A 20,931-nucleotide genomic window follows, 5' to 3' on the forward strand; every position below is an offset into this window, starting at 1 on the left:
AATCGATGCCGGCCTGATACAGTCAGACGCCTGATCTATCTAGCTCAGTATTGCATATGGGCACCTCCAGGCTCTTAGTATTCGGTGGAAGCGATCCAAGTGCATACTTGGAAATTTAGGTGTATGCAAATAAAGCAGAATAAAGTGCTGTGTCAAGCTGGCACAGCAAATCCAGAAAAGAAACTGACTTTTTGCAGTTGCAAAAGTGACAAAGAAATGCATTGCAAAAACGTGGGATGAGCAAATGATTCATGGGTAGGAGAAGAATGCGGCAAAGGAATCAGGATGAATGCTCAGTAAAGAGTGGATATAGGCTGGATCTAGACAAGTCAAAGAAGCGATTCAGTTCAATGCGTTGTAAACTCATACAGGGAAATCCGGTAGGGAAAGATGGGACTCCACAGCGCCATCTGGTGTCACAGTGTTATATCACATACACAACACATATAAAACACTTTTTCTTTACCAATCTAGCTGAGTCCATAGTCTAACCTCCATGTCAGCTTTGTGCAAGCAAATCAGGTTGAAGACTCAGCAAATAGGTCATCTGGAAAATTCCTACTTTGACCTGTCAGCAGCGCTCCAAGCTTTCAGAGGAACCCAGAGATGCCAAACCATTTAACCTGAAAATGTTTGCATGCAAAATAAGTGTTCTGTCACTATGGCTTTCCCACCAAGTTGGGCAATAAGTTCTCAAGTCTCATACTGAAACATGCCCAGCTGAGCTACTGAATCTCTTTCAAACTATCTAATTAACTTCTGAACACTCCAAGTGGCAAGAAGAGGGGAAAATCACTATGTGAGATGTTTTTGCTATTGGGGGGGGGGGAAGCAAAATTATTTTAGGTACAGGCAGGATACAATAGGGCCTCTGTGTTGGTAACGTTGGCAGGCCAGACTCCTACCTAAAACCAAGGTGGAGGAAATGCTTGCTGCCCAGTCTGGTCATAGCTTTCCTGGCTGAATCATCCAAATTTTTGGATCCTTCATCATTGACCGCAACTGCCAGGATCATGCCGTTGTGAACTGCATTCAAGTACCGGACGAGTCTGATGCTTTCACCTTTGAGTTTGTAGGTGTCAAACCTAAAGAAACAGGCAGGAGCACATTAACAGCAGTTTGCCACCATAGATCCATCTATAGATATAGCTAGAAACAAGCAATAAGACGACAAAACAAAAGGTTTAACACCATAAAGTAAGCTGTCCTGCCAGGCTTAGCTCACCTTATCTTACTCAGTCTACCTGAGAAGCCATTCTTGTGTTCCTATACCAATAGGTTGGGAACTTTCACCGCTGTAACTAAGCCAAGTTTTACTGCCTGTGCGACCGTCACTTAATGCTGGGTGGAAAAGCACATGAATTTGACCTTTGGAGAGTTTGTAAGTAAACCATTTTTGGTATTTTCCTATGCTGGGGAAAGAGGGTAATTCTGGACTACACTAGGGCATATTTTAAACGTCTAATACTTTCATGCTTTACTTTGCCTCATATTTTGCGACTTTAAATCTCTGCTGGGGTTCACTCACCAAAGGGGGGGGGAGTAAAGGACCCCTGACAGTTAAGTCCAGTCGCAGATGACTCTGGGGTTGTGGCACTCATCTCGCTTTACAGGCCAAGGAAGCCGGTGTTTGTCCTCAGACAGTTTTTTCGGGTCATGTAGCCAGCATGACTAAGCCGCTTCTGGCGCAACAGAACACCGAAACCAGAGCAGCGCACAGAAACGCTATTTACCTTCCTGACGGAGCGGTACCTATTTATCTACTTGCACCTTTTTTGGGGGGGAGTGCTTTCGAACTGCTAGGTTGGCAGGAGCAGGGACCGAGCAATGGGAGCCCACCAAGTTGCGGGGATTCAAACCGCCAACCTTCTGATCGGCAAGCCCAAGAGGTTCAGTGGTTTAGACCACAGTGCCACACTACCAAAGGGTACCTTGGTGGTATTTTTTCCTTGCCACCAATAAATTCTGGGGTGCTTCATTTCCAATCAGTGCATACCCTGCAACTTCCTGCTGATATCCTGTAACTATTTACACCACAAATGTTCTAGTTTCTTTTTTTGTCCAGCTCTTGTTATGCTGTAGCACAAGAGTGCCCCTTTAGACAGCAATAATGCAACAACCCTATGGAAGCATCGCAGAACAACTAATGAAGCGGAATTATGTGTGGATGGGCCAGTATAAATCCACCACCCAGGCCCTATCACTACGTCAGTGACACGTTGCGGAACATACCCTCAAAAAGCCCCTCTTAATTTGGAGGGACCCAATGCTTTACAGGGCTTGCCAATGTGTCTCACAAGCAGAATCATTAATGCAATACACAAAAGCTCATTAGCAATACACAGGGCTTGTCCACACAGTCTAAAAATGTGACTTGTAGGTTAGTGGTTCCTTCGTTTTGGAGCTATGAACCACCTGATGTTTCTACTGTCCAGGTAGAAGCACAGAAAGAAGCAATATCACGGCTCTGAAGTCAGCAGCCTAAGCAAGCAGCAGTACATTAAAGCAATCATTCCTCCAGGAAAAGTCTTCATTCCCCAAGGGGGGCGGCATGCTTGGCTGACTCACGTCTGACCTCCAGAAGATGAGTGAATTCCTGAGAGAGGGAGCCACGGCAGAATAGGCCCTTATCAGCCCATCTGGGTATACATCTGTTTCATGTACATGCAGTAAAGTATCCAATAAATCAACACAGAGAATTCCTAGAGAGTCCCATTACTAGCATTCTCCTTAGATGCTGCTAGTGTGGTGATTGTAAAGAAGTGCATAGGAGGGGGATTTTTTGAACACGCATATATTAAGGACCTGTGTCAGCTAAAGCTAGCTCTATACAGGTACAGATCCCAGTGGGTTCAGCTACAAAGAGCACAAAGAAAAGATAAAGTAGCACTTGGTAAAATTCGTCTATGCTGATTAAAATATTCACAGTTAACGTGGGGTGGGGAGAAATTCAAGTCGGTTCACATTTAAAGGCAAATTTGCCCAAATTGCACCTTATGAAACAGTATGTTTTGTGATATATAATTATAGAATCATAAGAGTTTGAAGGGACCCTGTGTAGACTAAATCACAGCCATCCTTCAAAATTCACACTTCTCTGAATTTTGCAATGCTGTTCTGTGGCCAAGCATTGTGTATGGAAATGCCCACACTAAAGTGTGCATCAAAGTGCATCTATTTGTGAAAATAACATAATAACAGAAATGTATTTGGTATGGGGAAATCATTTTGCAAAAATGCGCATATCAGGTAAAACTGCGTAGACAAATGTGTATGTTCGAGGGAAATTGCATTAAAATTCTGGTGGGTTTCATGAGAACTTTAAAAAAATCAGATTGATGTGGAAATGTGGAGAATTGCACTTAAGACTGTAAGAAACTGAGTAGAATTGGAATTAAGAGATTGACTCACCGATCAGAATGGACAACTGTCCCTGTGTTTGGGTCAATGACATGGACAATAACACCACGATGTCCCCAGCTTCGTTCAAAGTAGTAGCCTCCTTCTTGCATGCCACCTGGGTTCAGGGTCTTGTTTAGGAAAGTCCACGATAGCTTCCTCTCACCATGGACCTCAAGAGTCCCACCATCGATCACCCCAATATACTTCTTTCCAAAGTAACTGTCTGGTTGGCTGCCATCATCAGCGCTAAGGGGTTAAAGAAAAACTAGATCATTTGAGTTCATAAATACAAATGTGAAGGTCTACAGAATTTATAATCTTCAAGCTAGATCTTGGTAGTACTCATATTTTGCTTAGATCTTCTGAAAAGCGACACACTTTAAGTATTGGTTCCTTGAAGGAAATAAGACATCACAGGTGAATGTGGAATTGTAAGGGCCGTCTCTAAACATTTTGCTGCCTGTGGCAGATCAGCACATTGAGTCTTCCTCCTAGCCAAAGCACATTGTACACAAGGGGGACCAAGTTATTTTGGCACCAGAGGCAGAAAACCCCATAAGCGCCTCTCCTAGACAGCAACAGAATAATGATAACACTAAATTAAATAGCAAAGCATTTGCTGCTGTTCCTTGGCTACTCTGAATTAGTATTTGTTTGCATCTGAAATGGTGTCCAAAAAGCACACCATTGTGATAATATATATTGTGTGAAATGTACAGGTGGCATCCAATTAAGTCCTTCTTAGGGTAGACCCAATGAAATTAATAGACCCAAGTTAATTGGGGAGACTCTTGAGAGTCCCATGGACTGCAAGAAGATCAAACCTATCAATTCTTAAGGAAATCAGCCCTGCGTGCTCACTGGAAGGACAGATCCTAAAGCTGAGGCTCCAATACTTTGGCCACCTCATGAGAAGAGAAGACTCCCTGGAAAAGACCCTGATGTTGGGAAAGATGGAGGGCACAAGGAGAAGGGGACGGCAGAGGATGAGATGGTTGGACAGTGTTCTCGAAGCTACCAGCATGAGTTTGACCAAACTGCGGGAGGCAGTGGAAGACAGGAGTGCCTGGCGTGCTCTGGTCCATGGGGTCACAAAGAGTCGGACATGACTAAACGACTAAACAACAACAACAATTTGGCCCATTCTTTCAAGTGGGTCTACTCTTAGTATGACTGCTAGTAGATGCAACCTTATGCTTTTATCATTGTCCTAGATGTGGTTTAATTTTTACGGTACCCCAAAGATAATCCTTCCTGTGTTTTCTGTACTTGGGATAAATGGTCTGTGGTTCACAATGTGTTTATAAACCTGTTAAATTTTGGGTGTGGTCTTTGTCCTGCCACGATACTCGCAGATACCTCTCGGGAGATTAGCGCCTCAGAGCCATTGTCTTTATGCCAACACCACCATAGCAACTCTCCTGCCAAGAGCTCATGAGGGAGCTTGGACCAGTGTGTGTGTGTGTGTGTGTGTGTGTGTGTGTGTGTGTGTGTGTGTGTTAAGGGGCCTAGGAAGTCTAATCTTCAAAATTATGGGATGAAGTCTGTCTAATTACATACCGCCCATACAAGATGATTGTCAGGTTGCTCCGGAAAGGACAGCTCTCACTCCCGACATGAAGCTCTCCATCATTTTCGATCAAAATATGTCGAGTGCGCAAAACAATAGGGCCTGTGTTGTCTTTAATCACTAGCTTTCCTGTAGGGTGAAAAAAAGAGAGTTTTGCTTTGATGGTGTGGTAAGATTTAAATCAACCAGAATTCAGAGTATCCTTTTATTTATTTACTACATGAGTTTGGGTTTCCTAATTTTGCCACTTTTAATAAGGCACAGCATAAACATGTCTTTATTGCTTTAATTGTGAAAAACCCCATATTGGGTCCTTTCCGATTTTCTGATTTTTTATTTTATTTTAAATCTGCTGTAGGTACATTGGAAGCTGCCTCATATTCAGTCAGACAAATGGTCGTTTTTGCTCAGTGTTGTCTACACGGACCGGCAGCAGTTTTCCAGGATTTCAGGCAGATTTCTTTCCCAGCCCTACTTGGACATGCCAGGGATTGAAACTGGAAATGTCTGCATGCAAAGCAGATACTCTACCACTAAGCTATGGCCTCTTCCCCTCTAAATGTCTCTAAGGATTTCCAAGGACAAAGGAAGGCTCTGTGTACCTCAAACTTTCAGTACAGGCTAGAAAACGTGTGTCACATGTGAATGTGGCATTGTCAGGGCCGGCCCCAAACATTTTGCTGCCTGAGGTGGATTAGCATCTTCCCCTGCTGTGAATATATCTATGCAATCTGCTTTCGAGCCTAGATATTTGCACCTTGGGAACATCAGGGTTGTTTTCTTCTTCAGCCCATGGCTTATAGCAGGCATAGGCAAACTCTGGCCCTCCAGATGTTTGGGACTACAATTCCCATCATCCCTGACCACTGGCCCTGTTAGCTAGGGGTGATGGGAACTGTAGCCTCAAACATCTGGAGGGCCAGAGTTTGCCTATGCCTGGCTTATAGCCCTGCTTCAGTGTCTGCTTTGCACTAAGAAAACCTGAATACTGACACCAACATATATTAAATTATACAGATATGTTATTTCGCTTCCGATAGTCACAGGGAGGAGGAATCTACAGTCAGGTCATAGGAAATCTTACTCAGCACCTCCCAGTTGCCAAACCAACCTCTTGCAATTTCATCGGACAAATAGCCTCACACTTTGCCATAAAGACAAGAAACTTGGTTTTAAAAATATATATTATAATAATCCTTTGAAAGCTGAGAGTTTCAGAGTGCTCAATTCTGCTTTAAGCTGTTGGCACAGAATATGACTATCCGTAGCATTGCTTCTTAATGTTGGCCCTGCTCAGCAAAGGCAAAGAAGTATTGATCAGTCTCAAGGACAGAATAAAAGTCTATTTCAACATTGCGAGTAAGACCTTTGAATCAGAGTTTGAAAGGGAGCATGACAGAGTGCATCCAGGGCAGTCCTAATCCTCTCCAAGTCCTCCTCCATGCAAATCGACTGATGCAACGTGAGCCATGTTGTTCTACAAGCAGAGAAGCACTTGCAGAGCAAAAAGCTCACATGGATAGCGTTGGCTGACGCTACCAGCCACTGCTGACAGCACCAGGGTGGCTTTTTATAGCAGTTTGTGCCTCTGCCCCATCTTGTAATTACATGCACAGTGCATAATTAGCAGGGCGTCAAAAGAGGAAGTCACCAAGCAGCAGTGATCAAACATGTTGGGTCGCCTTTGCAATTTCCCCAGCCAGAAAAGCAAAACAAGTTCAGATGCACACAACATAGCTGATCAAATCTCATGCACCGCAACATCCCAAAGCTGGGTTTCTCCTGGATACGCTGCCTATTAAGTGGATTTATTTTCGTGTGTGTGTGTGTGTGTGTGTGTGTGTGTGTGTGTGTGTGTGTAGAGGGGAAGCATTCAACCCTGAGTGTGTGTAAGCTGCTTTGAAAATTTATTTTATTTTTTTGCAGAGGTTTCCCTCCAAGGCCACAGCCAATTTACCCAACTATTAACTTTGTTTTTGGCAAGCTAAGCTTACCTCCATTTGTGATGTTGATGGAATGGACCGTGGCAGAAGACGATAAGAGGAGCTTCCGGCCTTCGCTGATGTTCACCTGGTTATCTTCGTCATGCCCAGGGTTCCAGAGTTCCAGCTCTGGATCCAGGTCAGGACAGGATGAGGCCGCTCCTGCAGGGATAAGCAAAGGAAGCTGTGAATGACATGAATTTGTCACGAGGCATAATGGGTAAAATGACACCACATTTGGCAGGCAAAAGGCCTGGCTCATCACGGTATTATTGTGCTTTCACCTCACATTTCCTCCAAGGAGCTCGAGGTGCCATATGTGGCTCTACCCTTGTACCTAGGACCCTCATACCAACGGGACCTCCTCTCCTGGTATGCCCCGCGGAGGACCTTAAGGTTCATAAATAACAACACTTTTGAAGTACCGAGCCCCAAGGAGGTTAGATTGGCCTCAACCAGGGGAGGGCCTCAACCAGCAGGAGATCAGGGCTCTGTGGGATTTGACATCTTTCCGCAGGGCCTGCAAGACGGAGCTGTTCCACCTGGCCTTTGGGCTGGACTCAGTCTACCCCCCCCCCCCATTTATTTTTTTGATAGAACCCCTTATATGGGATTTGTATATCAATTTTCCCTCGGCTCTTTTTGCTGGCCCATGTAGGACCACCATGGATAGTTGGCCCCGATGAATATTTGACATTTTCTCCCTTATGGCTTTGATCTATGGGCTACCACTAAAACGAGGCTGCATTTTAAGCTGTTTTCTAACTTATATTTTAATCAACTGTTGTTGTTTTTAAAATGTTTTTACTGTAGTTATATTCAGTGTTAGCCGCTCTGAGCCTGGTCTTGGCCGGGGAGGGCGGGGTATATTATTATTATTATTATTATTATTATTATTATTATTATTATTATTATTACCCCATCTTCATTTTATCCTAACAACAGCCCAGCCCGTTAGGTTAGACTGAGAGTGACTGGCCCAGCTTCATGGCTGATTGGGGATTTGAACCCTGATTTGAATCCTAGTCCAACACTCTAACCACATGCCACTCAACATTTTACAGCTGAACATCAGCACCACTTTGTATAGTATTTTATAACCCTATTCTCACACCCCCGGTTCACCACCCCACTTCTGCCACCTCTTTCTCTTGGGGAAGGACCATCACTCTGGTAGAACACCTGCTGTGCATGTAGAAAGACCCAAGTCCAGTCTTTGGCATCTCCAGGTAGGGCAGTGAGAAGGAAGCCTGTAGGCCAGTGTTCTTCAACCTGGAGTCCCCCATCATCCATAGCCAGCTTAGCCCAATGGTGAAGGATGATGGGAGTTGTAGTCCACTCACTTCTGTGGACCCCAGGTGGAAGAACATTGGTCTGTAACTCAGTACTGTCTATACCAATGACATAGCAGCCTCACAGGCTACAAATGCACACACACAGAAACCCTGAAGTTTATTCTTTGTCTGCTATGCACCCTAAACTTTACAATTCAACCTCTTCCCTATTGGCTTCAGAAGCAGACGTTTTATTAAGTGGGCTGTAATCGTTCTCTTTAAGTAAAAACCAAGAATGCTTAAGCATATTTAATCTCGCAGTGGAACTGGCTGTACTTAAAGAAGTAAGCAGTAAAACCTACCAATATATAAATACACTTGCAACGTACTTGGAAGAACAAACACATGAAAATAGAATAACGAACATAATACTAAGGAACAAGCAGTTATAGATCTGTTTCAACCGCCAAGTCTTTTTCAAATATTTCCCAATTAGTCCCAAGTCCTTGGGAAAGTGTTCTCAAAGCAATTTTCTCTGGAGAATAGGTCCAAAAAATTCTAATTGTTCATCAGGAGCTGGTAAGAATTATTTTAGCTGATCAGTAAGTAAGCTGAACAGGGGGGATTTATTTGGGCACACTTCCCAAGGAATATTTCTTTGAAAACCTTTCTCAAGGACTTAGAACTAATTGGGACATATTTGGAAAAGACTTAGGTAATAGTCAAAATGATCCATAACTGGGCGTTCCATAGAATTAATCTTCATTGCATGGCAAGGTCCCAGGAAGTGGAATAAAGACACATGAAACAGTATTTTAGGTTAATGGATGAAAAAGGCCACAACTTTGTTGGTTACAGAATGTGAGTGGTATTGGCTTAGGCATTGGAAACCACATGGCTATATCTGAGTCCTGCCCATCTGCAGGAGTCTTGGAAGGGTTAACCACCAGTAGGGGGAGCCCTGCTGATGCACATCAACTAGGAACTCCCCCAGGGTCACCGCTAGGGGTCGTGCCATGGCCCTAGCCCCCTGTCTGGGGCTTCAGACGGAGACCACGCCCCTCAGATTCCTTTAATGAAATATCGTTGAAATAGGAGGGGTAGGTGATGGCCACTACCTCCCCTCACCTTCAACCTAATACTCCAATGCCTAACCACCAAACCTTACAAAGTTGTGACGAATTGCTACGAGGTAGGCAAAAAACCAAATGGCCGATGCCAATTTGCAAAGTGGGAAAAATTCCTATCAGGCGCCTGTTAAAAAACAGGTGACCAACCAAAGTCCATAGCAAGGTCAGGTGATAAAGAGCCTAACCTGGGGGGGGGGGGAGAGAGAACTGTCCGAGCAGGGAGAAAAGGAACTTGTCCTCGGCTGTGGGCAGTTTAAATAGCCCGCACCACGCCCTGGACCGTCCAAATTGGACAGCCCTGGGTTGACGCAGCTGAGGACCAACCAATGGCACAGGGGCTATCCCGCCCCATGCGCATGGGGAGGGCTTGCTACCGGCCCACAACGTCATCTCCCTGGAGACAGGAAATGGCTTTGTCCTATGAGTACAGTGGTACCTCAGGTTAAGTACTTAATTCGTTCTGGAGGTCCATTCTGAACCTGAAACTGTTCTTAACCTGAAGCACCACTTTAGCTAATGGGGCCTCCTGCTGCCACCGTAGCACGATTTCTGTTCTCATCCTGAAGCAAAGTTCTTAACCTGAAGCACTATTTCTGGGTTAGCAGAGTCTGTAATCTGAAGTGTATGTAACCTGAAGCGTATGCAACCCAAGGTACCACTGTATGGTCTTTGAAGTTCAAGTCCTGTATAAGGACCCTCAATGCATGTCATACTCCACTTAAGGAAGATCCGGTGCAACTCAACACACGTTCAGTCTACAATTCTCTGTACACTTTGCTGGGAATCAGCTCTGCTGAGCACAGTGGGAATTACTTCCATGTAAACATGCATAGGACTGCATTGTTCTGATAATGTTTACTATTTGGATTGGCAGTGAGCTGGGGTTGGGAGCCAGTGCGCTTTCAAATGCGCAAACTGAATTAGAGATCGACACCCAACATGCTCAGAGTAGACTTACTGGAATCAATGGATTCCCAGAGTGTCTTAACCAAACCCTTTTCCCAGGGAGCTCTGGGAATTGTAGCTCTGGGAGGGGAATAGGGGTCTCCCGGCGACTCTCAGCACCCTTAACAAACTACAGTTCCCAGAATTCTTTGGGGGGGGGGGAGCCATGACTGTTTAAAGTGGTATCGGGGTGCTTTAATTGTATGGTCTAGATGTGTCCTTTAAAATTAACCTGACAACCAACCCCAATTCCTCCCTGCCAAGTCTCTCTGAAAGGAGGATCACATTTCATTCTTTTGCCCTGTAAATACTTTCCACTGCAACTATTCAGGAAATTCTCTGACTGACAAGAGTCATACTGCTGTGTGTGTTTTTTTTCTTTTCTTTTCTTGTGCCATTGGAAAGATAAATTGAGAATTCTAAACAAACTCTCTCCATCTGCATTGAGTTTCCTGTCACATTCCAAAAAAACAAACAAGTCCAGGGCTGAAAGAGACCCTGGAAAGGGATCAGTCAATCTGCTAGCCTGCGGTTTCTCGACTGAATCCACCTTCACTCTTCTCTAGCCTCAAGTGACCAGCTCTAAAGGACAGAGTTCATACGTTGTTACGAGTTCCATAGAACAGCCATGGACACGGGATCTCTTAATAGATCTTTGAGTGATTTAAAATAAATCCAGAAATGTTTCTAACTTCCAGTAATTTAAAAATAGTAAGTAAATAGCAGAACAAAACCCAAACCGACTTTCATTCTGTTAATTTCTGTCCTGTAAAATATTAATGGTTGGCTTTGATCAGCATTCCCCTTGCGCAATTCTGCAGGTCAGTTTTAATATATTTCATTATGCCGGTTTTAACCGCTGAATTCAAAATATTACAATATTGTTTTGAATTGTTTTATGTAATTTTATCATTGCAAGATGCCCTGGATTCCCTTTGGGAAAGAAGAGCAGGATTTAACTCTGAAATATATAAATAAGTTAATAAAACAAATCTCCTTTGTCGCACACCCTAATCCTCCCCTCCAGGTTACCACAGAGGCAAAATATCCTCCCTTTGTTTTCCTTCTTCCCTTCGACTGACAGCCTTAACATTCAAAGGTCCAGAGAGTTCACAGATTCCTCCCAGACGGTAATTTACTTTTTTAAAAATAACACATTACAAAAAATATATAATATGCAATGCAATATCCCAGCTTAACGCAGAAGCTAGATTATCTGTTTGTTGTTATATGTGGAATATTTTTTTTCAGATTTTTTAAAAACGAAAAAAAATATATACTTCTGCAAACCTGAGGAACCCTAGAGTACAGTGGTACCTCGGGTTAAGTACTTAATTCATTCTGGAGGTCCGTTCTTAACCTGAAACTGTTCTTAACCTGAAGCACCACTTTAGCTAATGGGGCCTCCTGTTGCTGCCTCGCCGCCGGAGCACGATTTCTGTTCTCATCCTGAAGCAAAGTTCTTAACCTGAAGCACTATTTTTGGGTTAGCGGAGTCTGTAACCTGAAGCATATGTAACCCAAGGTACCACTGTATTCTGAAACTACTGCATTATATTTGGGTGTCCCACACTTCCACACCTGGCTTCCTAAATTATAGATACAGGGGTACCTCTGGTTAAGAACTTAATTCGTTCCAGAGGTCCGTTCTTAACCTAAAACTGTTCTAAACCTGAGTTACCACTTTAGCTAATGGGGCCTCCCGCTGCCGCCGTGCCACCGCCACCCAATTTCTGTTCTCATCCTGAAGCAAAGTTCTTAACCCGAGGTACTTTTTCTGTGTTAGCGGAGTCTGTAACCTGAAGCATTTGTAACCTGAAGCGTCTGTAACCCGAGGTACCACTGTACTAGGCCCCATGTTAGACAAACTCCGAATACCAGGGGCCAAAAACTTCAGGAGCTGGGTCTCCCCCTCATGTCCTCTTCTAAACTTCCTTTTTGGCATCTGCCTGGCTGCTCTTGGAAACCGAATGTTGAGCTAAAGGGATCATTAACGAACAAACTAATGAAAGGAAGATTAGATGCTCTGTTGATTGGGCTATAAAAATATTTCAGGGAACACCTGTTCGGGCTCCTAGAAGGAGATGCACAGCTGTATGAGCAGAAGGGACAGTTTTAATAGCCTATAGTAATGGCAGCTTAAGCAAATAATTCAAGAACTGCATGAGAGAATTTCACCTTACACAGATGGTGGATGGTTAGGGCTTAGGAAGCAAATCAAAGAACTGACTGCCTGCTCTCTGCCAGGGAGAGAGACAGTTTTACAAGGTGGATCTCTGCATCTCTCCTCCATCACAGATGAAATTTCACACCCAGCTGCGAATTTCCTCTTCTCTCCCTTCTCCTAGGTCAGATTGTATTCTATCCCTCCTCTGTCATTGTGGAGGGATTAAAAACAATGGGCCCAAGTATAGCATTAGTTTTTTTGCTTCCTGATGAAAACTTCCTGAGCATGAGAAGCAAAACAGGTAGTTAACGAGAGAGTAGCAATTTTGAATTCTGAGCATTAATTTCTGGAAATGTGTTTCATGAAAACAGGGCATGTTATAAAGGCAGGGGGGAAGCAACTGCTCTCCAGATGTTGCTGGACCTCATTTTCCCTCTTCTCTGTTCATCAACTGCACAAGCTGGGGATGATGGGAGTTGGAGTTCAGAAACACTTGCAGAGCACCTCCTGTTCTAAAGCAGTGGTTTTCAACCAGTGTGCTGTGGCACCCTGGGGTGCCTAGAATGATGGTCAGGGGTGCTGTGGGCAACCCTGGTCTCTGTCCCTCTTCCCTCCCTCTTCCTCTGCCCTCTCACATCTCTGCCTCCCAAAGGCTTGCATAATATAATAATAATAATTTATTATTTATACCCCGCCCATCTGGCTGGGTTTCCCCAGCCACTCTGGGCGGCTTCCAACTTAATATTAAAAACAATACGGCATCAGACATTAAAAACATCCCTAAACAGGGCCGCCTTCAGTTGTCTTTTAAAAGTAAAATAGTTTATTGCCTTGACTTCTGCTGGGAGGGTGTTCCACAGGGCAGGCGCCACCACTGAGAAGGCCCTCTGCCTGGTTCCCTGTAACCTCACTTCTCGCAGCGAGGGAACCGCCAGAAGGCCCTCGGCGCTGGACCTCAGTGTCCGGGCTGGATGATGTTTATTGCAACAGCCCTGGCTATATGCTCCGCAGGCGAATGATGCCTCTGGGAGGCACCTCTATTTGGGGAGGGGGTGGACAGCTCAGAGACCAAGGGTGGCAGAAGTAGCTGCCCAGAAGACTACCAAGGAGAGGGGAGAGGAGGCTGAGGGAACCCTAAACAAGGGAGGGTGTTCGAAAAAGGGTGAGAGGCTGCCAGCTCTGCAGGCAAGGGGTGACATAACTGGGTTCCTGAGCACCACAGGGGTGCCGCAGAAAGAATGTCGTGGTCAGGGGAGCCATGGACTCAAAAAGGTTGAAAACCTCTTTTCTAAAGAGTAGATACAGTGGTACCTTGGGTTAAGAACTAAATGCGTTCTGGAGGTCCGTTCTTAACCTGAAGCTGTTCTTAACCTGAGGCACCACTTTAGCTAATGGGGCCTCCCACTGTCGATGCGCCACCGCTGTGCAATATCTGTTCTCATCCTGAAGCAAAGTTCTTAACCTGAGGTACTATTTCTGGGTTAGCGGAGTCTGTAACCTGAAGCGTATGTAACCCGAGGTACCACTGTACTGATGCATCAGAAACTTTGTTGAAGCGAATCAGGACTGGGTCTGGTCTGTGTCTGGATGAGACACCTCACAGCGGCCCCGCAAATGCCACCCTGACTTCCACAATGGAAGACATGAAGAGTAGAAACCAGGGAAGACAAAAGAAAAATATGTTCAATAATATGCAGCTTCTGGGGGTTTGAGGGAGTGACGAGTTGTAGGGGGAGGTGCTTTAAAATCCTAAGCCACCCACTTTGAACCTATGGGATAAGCAGCATTTTCACTGAAACAAACTCTAGCACTCCATATTTAATGGCTTGAGCACCAATACCATCCGGGGAGGTTGGCAAAACAGGTGACTCTCCCTCCCAGAATAAAACTCTATTAGTATTTATGTGCCGATTTAAAAAAAATATTTGTGTGTGTGTGTGTCATTGTAGATGTCATTTTTTGAAACCAGCAAATAAATAAAAAGGAGGGCGTTCCTAGCACTTTGGGGTTATGTGCAATTTATGAATCCCATCATATTTCACTTATTAAATTAAATGGGAAGTTTTTAATGTTATAATGTTTTATTATGTTTTTGTATGTGCTGGAAGCAGCCCAGAGTGGCTGGGAAAACCCAGTCAGATGGGTGGGCTGCAAATAATAAAATTATTAATTATTATTATATATAGAAACAATTTTTTAAAGTGTTTTATTTCCAGCCTGACTTAAGAACCCCTCACGATATATATATATATAAAAGCAGAACACAAAATGTGGAAAATAAAACGAATATTCTGGCCATTCAATTAAATCCATCCAAACTTACCCATTTGTACAGCAGGGAGCATAAATACCAAGGCCACTAAGCAGCTGGTCAGGAACATGTTTGGGTGTGGAAATGGCCTTTGAAGATATCCCTTGTCTTCTGAAGACCTGTAAAAAGGTGCAGGGGTGAGGAAGAAAAGCAGTTTGAGAACGCTTTGTTTTTTTGCACAGGTATGGATATTTAGTTATTTATTTTCAATAAAATAAAATAAAATGAGGTAAGGTTTGGCTTGATTGTATGACTAAGCCTATATTGGTTTATCCCTTTTCTTGACTCAGCAGAGCTAAGACAACAAGTGTGTTTTCCATACCACACCTCACTCTTAACTTTTATGCAGGCTTATGATAACATGAGCCGCCATTTAGGATTTTATATATATACTATTTACAGGGTGGGGCAGAAGAAGGAAGAATGCCCTGTGTTACAGGATAATCCAGAGGAATGTGGCATGGAGAACACAAGTGATACAGCTCAGCATGTAAGGAAGGAAGGAAGAAAAACTCAGTAAAAATTATGCCAAGGTTCAAATTTGACAAACTAGTGTCAGCTTGAAGATGTGCATACACACCACAACACAACAAGCAACAGCAGCCAGACTTCACAACCACACAAGCAAGCATTCGGGAGAATCCAATTAACTGGTTACCACAATGCAAATGAAATCACAACACTGTGTTTGTGTGTGTAGGGTTTTGTTTTTTAAAAAAGCATTTATTAGTAGGAGTCGTATTCATTTATATACCGCTTCATTGCCAAAGTGGTTTCTAAGCAACTTACAAAGTGTAAAACCAATTACAAAAAATAAAATAAAATACAAACAGACATTCGTTAAAATGCGCAATGAAACAATTCCTTCTAAACATTTGGCGAAATCTCCACAATTAAAACGTGAAATAAAACAAGCCCATTAAAACAGCACAAGAATTAAAGCAATTAACGCCAGGAGGTTCAAGACAGGTTTATTCATTTCCTGGGCAGATGACAATACCTCATAAAAGTAATAATGAGGAGAACCACTACTGACAACAGTATAAATCACAGCAGATTTTTTTTTAAAAAAAGAAAATGCATCAGAGGTTAAAAACTCAGGAAAATCAAAATTATTATTTTATTATTCATTGAATTTATATCCCACCTTTCTTCCCAAAGAAACCCAGGGTAGCAAACACATCCATAATACCCAGTACCCTCACTTGTAAAGTATTCTAAAACAGTAAAAATGCTTTAAATACAGTTAAGAGTAGTAAAAATCACCTGATGCCTGAAAGCCTTTAGTGTAAGGACACTCTGAAATGTCCCTATTTTCTCGCAGGATTCAATTACATACCAGCAAATGGAAGTTGTTTTGGGCTCCACCTTAACACAACATTGTATAACCACCCCACCAACAAATCAGAATGAAAGCTCAAGAAATAACTGGCATGGTCTAACCTCCTTGTAGACAAATCAGGACAAAACACTCAACAAACAGGTTGCCTGGAAGCAACCTAGGAGGCATGTGAGCTTCCCTGGGTCCCACAAACGAGTCTCACAAATGGGGAAACATGATAAAGAAGACATTCCCCTAACCCAACACTCTGTCAAAATGGTGGGTGCACCCATACAATATTTTTTTTGGGGGGGGGGCGAATCTTAATATGTTGTGGACAGTATGATGGGGAGGAAGCCATCCCCTCAAGTATAAAACGAATAAAGTCGGATGCAAACCAGAATGTGCTATACAGTGGTACCTCGGGTTACATACGCTTCAGGTTACAGACTCAGCTAACCCAGAAATATTACCTCGGGTTAAGAACTTTGCTTCAAGATGAGAACCGAAATTGTGCTCTGGCGGCAGCAGGAGGCCCCATTAGCTAAAGTGGTGCTTCAGGTTAAGAACAGTTTCAGGTTAAGAACGGGCCTCTGGAACGAATTAAGTACTTAACCAAAGGTACCACTGTATAGAGATAAGACTGGGATTAAAACTGCTCTTCCCTCATTCACAACTTTCAAAATACTCCCGCCACCCCTCCCGGGCCACTACCAGTGTACACTTTTAAAATAAATAAAGCCCTTTTGTGCTTTTTGTGATTGTAACGTCGCAAGAGGTTAAACTTCCAAGTGGCCTCAGCGCTGCCGCTCCTTGACAGGTGCTGCAGTCTTTAGACTAGCAGAGATGCGGCAATTAAATAAAAGGATGCCAGAAAGCTTGTTAGGGAGGGGGCTGAGCAGGAGGAGGAGTCGGTGAAAGCACACACAAAATGGGTAGAAAGATACTGTGCCCAGTTTTACACTTTAAAGGAATCAAAATGATGAAAAAAATTAATAGGATTCTGCAGAAACCAAGTGCACGGCCAACGTTTTAACAGTGTTGACATTCAGTAAGCCAAGGATGTTATAACAAGACTTTGCTGCAATTACCCTAAAGCAGATCAGCCACCGTTAACACTGGCCAATTTTTTTTTTAATATTACTTCAGTTTGAAATACTGCACATAGGCAAAATGTTATGATTCATTATGATACACAGTACCACACCACTTTAAATGTAGATCGGTTGTGGGCACTTTACTTTTGGCAAATGCGCTGTGAGAGTGTGAGCAGAAGTTTGGATAGTGCCCTCTTAGCATCCAAAATAGTACACCTGGAGGCCTTCACACCTTGTCCCTGGGCAGGGTGGTCTGTTATGGCAAATGGGGTACTGCCCCATCAATCTCAGTATGCCCTCAGCCAGTCTCCACCCGCCTGCCTCTTAACAACCAGTTCCTGGGGTCGAACCAGGCTGTCAGCTCCCTTCCTCCTCACATGTTGGCTTTGGGAGGAAAAATAAGCAGGTAGGAAGATACGATACGATAATCTTTATTGTCATTGTCCCATACAGAACAATGAAATTGGAAGAAAAAAATCTGTATCAGACATTCAAAAACCAACAAGCCTGCTATCCCAACTATCCCAGCCTTGTTAGCCCCTAAAAAGTCTGATACCCCATAACTGAATACACTATACTCACATAGCGACAACCTTACACTGCGTTTAAAACCAAAATCACATTTGGATAGAAACTGTTTCTCAGGTGTCTAGCCCTAGTCTTCATAACTCTCTACCTTCTTCCAGAAGGCAGAAGCTGAAAGAGATCTTTTCTGGGGTGCACACTATCCTGCACTATCTCTGCAGCTTTCTTATGGCACCTGGAAACATAGATTTGATCCAAGGTGGGAAGAGTGCACCCAGTTATTCTCTCCGCAGTCTTTACAACCCTGGACAGCATTGTTTTTTCCCCTGACTGTGCAGCTCCCAAACAACACACAGAGACCATAAGTTAATACACTCTCAACAGTACAATGGTAAAATGCCATCAGCAGGTCCTTTGAGAGATCCCCCCCCCCCCCCGGAGGATTCTCAGAAAATATATAGGATGGGGAGATAGAAAGAATGAATGTTCTCTGCCTATCAATGGCTTCAGCTCCACCTACTTGCGGGGCTCTCTGCCTTCTGCCCTCCCAGTCCTCATGGTCACCAACCCTTGTGTTGATAAGGAAAAATGCAGAGCCAGAGAGAGGAACTCAGATCCAGCTCCAAAATTTCTTGTAGATCCTGTTTTACAACAGTTCTGACACAGGTCTACATGGACTGGCAAGTGGCTCTCCAGGGTATTAATTAGGAACATTTCGTAGTCCAATCTGGAGATGCCCGATGGGATCTGGGTCCTTTTTGCATGTGCTCTTTTATTTTTTAAAATGCTTTTGAAATCCTTTTTTAACAGCCTAAAACACACACACACACACACACACACACACACACACACACACACACACACTAATGTTCCCCCCAAAAGCTCAGCAACCTAGTCTAGGTCACTACAGTACATTTTCCCTCTTTGGGTGTTTATGTCCACTATTCACCTTGCTTTCATTATCAGTCGAGAGGCAAACCCTCCCATCATCCTATGGTGGGCTGGTGGGAGCTCTAGTTCAAAACATCTGGATAGCACCAAGTTAATAAAGGCTGTTCTAGCCATTAAAGAGATGGTAACCCTACACAAGAGGAGTTTGTTGGGTTTTGCATTAGACTGGCCACTATGTTGAAGGGGCCATGACATTATTCTTTGGCAAACAAGACACACATTTCAGGCAAAAGACTGACAGTACTAGTTTAGAGTCATGCATAAGTATTTGATTTGGGGTGGGGAGGGGGGAGAGTAGTTGCATTCTTTCAAATTGGAAAAAACCAAAACCCTAACTCTTCTATTTATCAGCACCTAAAGCCAAGAAGAATTTCAGAATATTGCCAGCTGGCCGTTTTCTTAAGCCTTACGACTCCAGAGTCGTGTGGAAATAAAGCAACTGCATTTTATCTTAACTTGAACTGCTGCCCTGCTATTAAGATCTACAGTGAAGTAATCATTTCTGTCATCAGCTGGCCATATATTTAAAAAATATTATATAGAAGGGCCAAAACTGAACAAGCACGCTAACTTGCCCTCTTGCCGCAGCGAGCACATTGCTATATAAAAATATTTACATACCACTATGCAGTGCTTTTTTCTGGGGGGGACGCAGTGGGACGCATACCCCTAAACATTTTGTACTTTTGTCCATTTACTGTATTTATTTTTCCCGATATGAACTATAAAATTGTGATTTCCTTGAGTCAAAATGAGAGTACCCCTAAACATATTTTTTAGAAAAAAAGCACTGCCACTATGTCATAAAATAATCAAAGAGGTTTACAACAATAAGATTTGTGCAATATAAACTACATGAAAAGGTACCCTTTGAATCTCTATTTTGCATGATGGTTCCTGAAATGGAAGAAGCGGGTTTTCATCTGTTGGGATACCATTGGGTGCCATTTTATATTAAGATGGTGGACTGAAATGCACTGATTTTCACCACTGATTACAAATATGCACAGATATTTTGTTGCTATTGTTTCTTACAACTCCCATGCAATGTCAGGTACAAGGCTACCGATTGACCTATAAAGCCCTAAGTCAGGCATAGGCAAACTTGGCCCTTCAGATGTTTTGGGACTACAACTTCCATGATCCCTAGCTAACAGGACCAGTGGTCAGGGATGATGGGAATTGTAGCCCCAAAACATCTGGAGGGCTGAGTTTGCCTATCTATGCCTGCCGTAAGTAGTTGTTTCCTGTCAGGGAGCATGGAGCTTGATTCTGTGTCCATGGGAGCCCTCTGCTACCTCCTGTTACCCCTGCTTTTCTCCAAGTCAAGTTTCCCCTCCCAAATGGTTGCTTTGGGACGGAGGGAGACGAGAACTTAAAGTGCGAATACTTTTTAAAAAGTCCAATTCATTTTCAGGACAATCAGCCTGACGCTTGCCCATCCCTAATTAAAATAATGAAACAGGACCTCGATTATTCTCATTTGTCCATTGTTTAGCCACTCACAGACAACTTTCTTGTTTTCAAGCGTTCAGCACGACTTCAGATGGCAGAAACATGTGATGAACAACAGAAGCCAAGTCCTGCAGACCTTACATAACTGCTGGGTTTCAACCTTCGCCGGGACACTTGCTACATGTTCTGCTGCTGGCTTGCTTTTAAAAATGAAGTTTGCATTGACTGGCAAGAAAAATATATATCAAACAGCAGAATATAGAAAACAATTCCCGACTAACCAAATTTGGCCGTGATCAATGGTAGACATACATTTTAAAAATCAGCTTGATATTGTGTGTTTATATTGTAAGGCTCTCTAGAACCTTAAGGCATGAAATAAATCCTATCAAATACTTGTTTGTTTGCATCTCTCTCCTGTGTGTGTGTGTGTGTGTGTGTGTGTGTGTGTGTATACACACTCACACATGGAAAAACACTCAGCAGAGGAATTAATCTGCACTGTTGTTTGAGGTTTGCCACCACTTCCTGCTCAAGGCAGAGCTAAATAATAGATTGGTGGGTTTATAATATCTACTAAACCTCCCTCATAGCACCCAAATGTATCAACCCCTTTCTCTTACTAGGCCAACTAGTAAGGGGTGAATATCACTGAGCTCCAAGACCCAGATCCATGCTGTAGTACCACTTAGAATAATAGAATTGTAGAGTCAAATGGGACCCAGAGGAACATCTAGTCCAGGGGTGTCTAAACTTTTTTCAAAGAGGGCCAGATTTGATGAAGTGAAGGGCCTTGAGGGC

General features: G+C 43.4%; 1 protein-coding gene across 3 annotated transcripts in view; it reads right to left on the bottom strand.

Annotated features, from left to right (window-relative positions):
* CEMIP (cell migration inducing hyaluronidase 1) overlaps positions 1-20,931 on the bottom strand; it is a 170,641-nt gene that overhangs the window by 62,882 nt on the left and 86,828 nt on the right. For all 3 annotated transcript variants that reach the window (XM_028705289.2, XM_028705288.2, XM_077918870.1), the window contains exons 2-6: positions 14,794-14,900; positions 6,967-7,116; positions 4,963-5,101; positions 3,412-3,648; positions 906-1,085 (exon numbers count right to left, since the gene is read on the bottom strand). In XM_028705289.2, the coding sequence (XP_028561122.2) occupies positions 906-1,085; positions 3,412-3,648; positions 4,963-5,101; positions 6,967-7,116; positions 14,794-14,851 (764 nt within the window). In that variant the 5' untranslated portion in view covers positions 14,852-14,900. The remainder of the gene's footprint in view (positions 1-905; positions 1,086-3,411; positions 3,649-4,962; positions 5,102-6,966; positions 7,117-14,793; positions 14,901-20,931) is intronic.

The sequence above is a fragment of the Podarcis muralis genome, chromosome 14, assembly GCF_964188315.1.
Source record: "Podarcis muralis chromosome 14, rPodMur119.hap1.1, whole genome shotgun sequence".
Classification (NCBI taxonomy): domain Eukaryota; kingdom Metazoa; phylum Chordata; class Lepidosauria; order Squamata; family Lacertidae; genus Podarcis; species Podarcis muralis.